We start from the raw sequence: 6705 nt of genomic DNA, 5'->3' as shown, positions 1-6705 counted from the left end.
TGGTGAATATATGATGATGATGATGATGATGATGAGTCTGGGCAATAGCAAACCACCCATATCGTCCGGATCGAAATCTTCGCATCGGGCGATATCTCTAACATCAATTCGTAATATAATAAGATGTGAATCTCTATGCAAGCTCATGAAAAGATCTCCCCGAGATGGGTGGTTTCAAACTCGGAGGAATTCGAGGGACCTTCTGGACACGTCTCAGGCTGAGACCTAACGGACTTCTGATTGAATGTAGCATCCCATGATATAAGTTGCCAGAAGATATTTTACCCTGAACGAGGCCTACTGGAAAATGATTCCGGTTGAGTTCTTTAACAATTCAGCTGCTGATCCTTCTGCCATGGCTGTAGACAGGCGTAGCCTAGGGAAAACATGGCTTTTATAAAGTTAGAACTCTTCAGTTAGTACTAGTCATGGGTAAAACTGAAGTACCAGTGGAGGAACAGGGGAGCTGAGTTCACAAATGATCAAGTACTCAAGGTCAACTAATTTGACCTTATATGGTTTTGCATTCACACATCCTGTGGGTCTTTCCGTGTCAAAAATCACAAATCCAATGTCAACAGCGTGTACAAACAGGTTTTGAAAGACTGAGTATTCAAAGTTGAATGGGAGCTAGAAAAACTTGAACAGTATTGATTCTAACTGTGTTCGCTGCAGTGTTTCCCCTAGAAGTGTCTTCAAAAAGGGGTTGGTCATCAAAATAGAAAAATGCACTTTATTCATTATTTTTTCCGGAAAATTGAAAGTTCTTTTAAACAGCGCATTAGTGAATAACTCCGATATGAGTAGCACATCATTATCTTAAGTGTTGTCATTTTTGGGCTTAGTTCTGCTGCAGCGGGTAGTCAGCTGGTCACTCACCGAAAATTGCTGAGCAGAGCGTGGCATTTCGTATTGATTTGCGGGATCGACCTAAATTATTGTGTTCGTTTCATTAACCAGGTCCGATTCTTCCCAGCAGTCCATTTGAATGGCAATTCGGTACCTGGATTCTGCATTCCACACCTGATATTCCCATAGGATTGTGCATTGTCTCAATGGTTCACACATGCTTGGAGACCATCTGGCATTTGGAAGATCTGTTCCATAATTTGAAGATGCGACGTTGGGAGTGGCGGCGGTAAGGGAATCTCGATACTGAGCACATTGCATTAATGTTGCTCACCTTGGGTCGATTTTTCTGACTTACTGTTCGTGATATATGCCTCATTTTTCATGCCTAATTTTGGTGGCACCGGTGACTGGTGTTTCTAGTGAGCATTATTCACGGAGGGGACTATTTGGGATTAGTCCTTCACATAAGTGAACTTTGTGAGCCATGGACCTACTTACAAAGATTTGAACAATTCTGTCTCCTTTGCTTACGAATCACGTTAAGGTACACAGAATATCATGTTGAGACAACAAACCGAGTTCAATCTGCTCTACCGTCCTCAGATGTCACAATAATTAACAGACCACACATATGAAAACTGTTTTATCGACTAGCGGTTACAGGTTGCTGTCAGCTCGAACGACAACTAATGGTGCTGGAACTCGTATTTTGCTGTTCAACCTGTCATTAGTGTACCTGACCCATTTTGCTTACGAATCACATTAAGGTACACAGAATATCATGTTGAGACAACAAACCGAGTTCAATCTGCTCTACCGTCCTCAGATGTCACAATAATTAACAGACCACACATATGAAAACTGTTTTATCGACTAGCGGTTACAGGTTGCTGTCAGCTCGAACGACAACTAATGGTGCTGGAACTCGTATTTTGCTGTTCAACCTGTCATTAGTGTACCTGACCCATTAGGTCCAAGTGCTTTTCATGGAACTAGCAGCTGATAATGAACAGATCAACTGCTTCTAGGTTCATTTTCTGTTCTCTTATCCTTCATCCCAATCTGAAGTTAGCAATAACTCATTGAACCAACCAGTAATCGAGGAAGAATCTCAACAGTTACCCGAATCTAGTAAAATTAGCAACCATCTTCACTTTCTGCACAAGTTATTACTCAAGGTTTTCAACTAAAACCTCGGCGGCCTTACTGCAAACAAGTATTCAGACGAACTGGTTACCCTTTTTTTATCCGGTAGAAAGTGACACGGGAACCGAATATTGCCGTCCCCCTTGGTACAGCAACAGTTTGAGCTTTTAAAAAGTAAGAAAAAGTGCTTTACGATTAAGTCTCTGTCTTCCAAGAATGTGATTTCTCAAGAATGCTGGTTCGAAAGATAACCAAACGCATCCATTGGGCTGGAGGAATGAAAAAGGCAGGATAAATTCGAAGACACGATTTCATAGACATGAACACCAATTTGATCACAAAATATGGCATAAATATATTTTATGGGAAACTCACCGTAAGTTTTCTAGTTGGGCGTACAGTTGTTGTTTTTCTTCATCGCGGTTCAGAAGTTCGCGCCGATCCCTGAAGTGAATAAACCGTGTAAGTAAGTCTCCTTTAGAAAAACGTTTTCTAACCTAGCCAATTCTTTGCCCAAAAAAGCATTGGAGAACAAAACCTGGAATAATTTGTGTGAAAGCGAACAAATAATATTAACCCTCAAATTTTACCCCATAACCTCGGAATGCATGTACAAATAAGGCTTATTTAGGCTTCTTTTGGACCGCACAAACAACATATTATTGCACGACAAAAAGGTCGCTCTTGAGGGGGGAAACAAACTCAAGTTTTACCACAATGCCCCTTGACGACCGCCTTTAAAGCCTACAAGTGCCAGGTCAGTCTTTCATGGGTCTTTTATCAGCTGGTGTCAGAGAGCAATGAACACAAGAAAATGCCGTAACTCTTCAGATGTGCAACCCAGCAACAATCGTGCGCCAAATTAGACATACTGGTGTGGCTTGTAATGACCGCTCACATTTTTCGCTCCCAGATTAAAATAACCAGTGACACAAGATTGAATCTCCTAGACTCAAAGTCATATTTTTCCCTAACCTGTTCAGTGTGGGAGTCTTAGAACTAAAAGAATTGGAGTAAATGACCATGAGAAATGTGTCTCTGACCAATTCGCTTCAATCCTGGGATCTTTTCTACGACCAAAGAATACCACCTGAGCAGTCTATATGAACAGATCCTAATTTAATAAGGAAGACCGGTATGCAGGGATCTTCCAGGTGTTATATCAAAACCAGGCCGACAGCCAATTTGAGGGCAACGAATCCAGTTAATGTATATTGCTAATGTAGGTGACGATCGCAGAGCAATCGACGTCTTGGTGATGGACCATATGCCGGAATCAACGCTTGCACTTGCATAAGCTAAGGCCACCGCAATTGGACTCCACGACCCTGGGGCGGTCCACCAATCAACTCCCAGGTGAAGGCGAACTAAATATTGGACTACAGGTGATTACCAGATTGCAAACAGATTGTACTAATTGATTTTATTGGCCATCTTTAGTGCAGCCACCTTTCCCCAACCCCCTGTACTTTATGGGTCTTTAATTGTGACATTGTGACATTGTGTGATCACAGTATTGGTTCTTTTAAACATATCTTTTCTTGAGTGAGGTACTCCATCTAACTGCATTGCCTATGTGCAATTCTTGAGCCATCTGTCCATCAGAATGACCAGAAAATCTTCTTAGCTCGCGTGAATTTCCTTGTTCTTCCTTGAATGTTTACCGATTACTGGACCTAATTTATGTTTGATTTTGTATTTCAGCGGTTCGATCAAGCAGTAGAATACTATCCGTCGTGAAATTCTGGTATCGTTTAATAAACCGCACATCTGAATAAGACTAGAACACCTGATAACCTGATGTGTTCGCAAAACAAAGTTTCTGTGTAGGCTTTAATCAAGACTGTTTAGAACATGTTACTGTTCCCAAAACAAGGATAACGGAACTGGTTGTTCATTAACCTATTGTTTGGAATACAGTATTGACGGACCCCAGGTAAATGGGGAGCTACGATGACGCTTCCCGGTAGAGACCTCTCCGCGAAGAAATCCCTCGACTGTTATCTTCACAACAGCTCTCTTGCTTGGTGACGACCTGGTTCCACAGAAAACGGCACCACTGCTAGAAGTCGAATGTTCTAACCCTCATCTCTCGTGAGGGTTAATGAAAACCACTGATAAACCTGTGTAGGGTGTGATACCGAATATGCAGTGACTTCCATGTGACTAATAAAAAGTTTTGTTACGACAGAAAACAGCGACTTTTTCCATGTCACCACAAAAGTGACGTTTTCACTTACACCAGGATCTGAACTTCTTGTTCGAAAAGTTGTCTTTTGAGTTTGCCCAGCTCTTCTTCTCGACTTTCGAGCTTGGCCAGAACTTCTTGCAGATGGTTTTGATCACGAATTTGTGCGCTGGATGGTCTTCGATTGCGATTCATATAGGGTGAGGGAGTGGGCGGATTGAAGTCAGTGCCCCGTTGATCAGCTGTGGTGGAATCGGGTGGGGCGCTATCTCCATTTCCGTACTTGTCTTCAAACCTCTGCGACAAAAACTTGTGTTAGTCACGTTTGAAATGAAACTCACCGCTTTGAGACTTTCCACCAGTGTCCGAATTTCCGATATTTCTTGTTCTTTTGCCATGATTTTTGTGTCATACTGCTTTCGAATTGCTTCTTGCATCTATAAAAATAGAAACTCAGGATATTTAGCTGACTTAAATGAACATAATTCTATTCAATCACAAGAAGGTCGCTGTTATTCATCAACTGATCTAATGTAGTCTATGTTCATATAAACGTAAAGTGTGCTATCGACGTTTGCAATTAGTACTTCTGTCAATGTTCCAACCCTTCGGAAATTTACACTTGCTTTGTTTTGGCCATTTTGCGCGTAAGAATGAGTCGGCTTCTTAGATGACACGAATCTCAGCTACTTGGCCAAGCCCTCGAGGAACCGACCCATGTTGACCTCAGTGATGTAAACCGTAAAATGAAGGAAACTACGCAGAAAGTTGCTGAAAACTCTTCGACAGCCCACGACCGGTTTCGCCCTTCTTGAGGCTCATCAGGTAGGCGCAGTCCCCGAGTTTCCGTCAACCTTATGTTCTACTTGAACATCATAAACGAGAGATTCAGTTGAGTCTCTCGTGAAAACCAAATTGATTAGCAAATTAGTGTATTTCTCGAAAACCGTAAAATGCTTACAGGGAGACCTTCCAGACTGAACAGATTCGGCCCAGGTTTCCGGCTGACCGTCGTACAGACAAAGGACATGATTAGGGTTTCGGAGCAGGGGCTCTTGTGATTCTGTAATTTCCCTACGGAGCTTGAAATCAAGCAGAAATTTCTTGATGACTATCATGCGGCTGGTATGACGCAATCCAACTGACAGACTCCAGTCATGTTTGGACGGGAGATTAGCCGACTGCTTGACAGTCAAGTGATAACTTTTATTCTGTTGGGGATTTTTTCTCCTGAAGGATGTAACTGTCGCTGGTAAAGCCGTTTGCTAGTTGTAGCCATTGGAAAGGAGTATGCATGACAAACAATGCAATTCGCATCATACCCATATGCGAGGTTTTAATCCTCGAAAAAGTGTCCTGAGGTTTTCTCTATTTCGGAACTGGCTGACGTCTTTATTAGGCTGAATTAAACATCCAAAAGCGGCACTAGTAACCATGATGGTGTGTGCTCTGAGGGCGTCAAAAGCTATCTTGTCATAACACAGTTGTTTTCAAACCACTGAACAACTGAACTGTGCTGCGGGAGCGCAAGTTTTACTGGATTTCCTTTCCTCAAATAGTGGTTTTTCCAGCACTGAGTGCATCCATTCTTATTCAGTCAGCTGTGTGGAGTATAATGGCACTTTTTCTATCCTTTTATTCAAACGGAGATGAGAGCATTGCCACCAAAGTACGGTTTTCTGTGAAGTAAAATTTATCGTGATAACTCGACGCTTTGCCAGAATGAATAAGGCAAAGTACATACGTTTTGTGATAGAGCTGCGAAACGAGATTGAACCGTGGTTGCACACTATCAGGTGTTTCAGACCCAAAATAGTCTGCGACCTTTTGTTCTCAACCTTTTCTTCATTCTCAGTGAGACTGCATAGATGTTGCGTTTACTTATGGTCACTTTTACGTATCTACACATATCGCCAAGCCATATTCCTTCATCACTCATTCAAAATGAGCAACTGATCGAAGGTTTGTTCCGAGAGAACGTAATCAGTGCATAGAATAATAAATTTGATCGGATTTGCTGAGGTGTTGAGCGACCGTACCCTGTCGTCATGAAACTAGCCGTTCCTCAACCAGAAGTGGCCTCTCCGACGAAGGAAAAACTCTGTGATCTGTGAATGGGAACACTATCCGTCAGGGGTTTTCGAGAAATACACTCATTTGCAAATCACTTTGGTCATCACGGGAGACTCGACTGAATCTCTCAGAATATCATGGACGAGAAATTCAGTTAAAAATGAGTGTATTTCTGACAAACAGTGCACTTTGGGTTCAAGTAGAACATAAGGTTGACGGAAACCCGGGGACTGCGCCTACCTGATGAGCCCCAAGAAGGGTGAAACCGGTCGTGGGCTGTCGAAGAGTTTTCAGCAACCTTGTGAGTAGTTTCCTTTATGAGAACATCAGGAGTTGTTCAATCCATGCCAGCTGGACAATGCTGGTGGGCAAGTTGCTCAAATTCATCGAGACTTATCCGAAAGGCTTCCGCCTGTTGAAAAGATGGCCAGAGCCAAAATTGGGTA

The 6705-nt window shown here is 42.4% G+C and overlaps 1 protein-coding gene across 1 annotated transcript in view; it reads right to left on the bottom strand.

Annotated features, from left to right (window-relative positions):
* Nucleotides 1-4623, bottom strand: part of T265_02030 (hypothetical protein) — a gene marked incomplete at both ends in the record, with an annotated part of 7758 nt that extends 3135 nt beyond the window's left edge. Inside the window, 3 exons of the mRNA XM_009166178.1 lie at nucleotides 2374-2442; nucleotides 4239-4483; nucleotides 4528-4623. Coding sequence (XP_009164442.1) covers nucleotides 2374-2442; nucleotides 4239-4483; nucleotides 4528-4623 — 410 coding nt within the window. The remainder of the gene's footprint in view (nucleotides 1-2373; nucleotides 2443-4238; nucleotides 4484-4527) is intronic.
* Nucleotides 4624-6705: the final 2082 nt, after the last annotated feature.

Source organism: Opisthorchis viverrini (assembly GCF_000715545.1).
Source record: "Opisthorchis viverrini unplaced genomic scaffold opera_v5_23, whole genome shotgun sequence".
Lineage (NCBI taxonomy): Eukaryota > Metazoa > Platyhelminthes > Trematoda > Opisthorchiida > Opisthorchiidae > Opisthorchis > Opisthorchis viverrini.
This window is presented reverse-complemented; position numbering and strand designations above follow the sequence as displayed.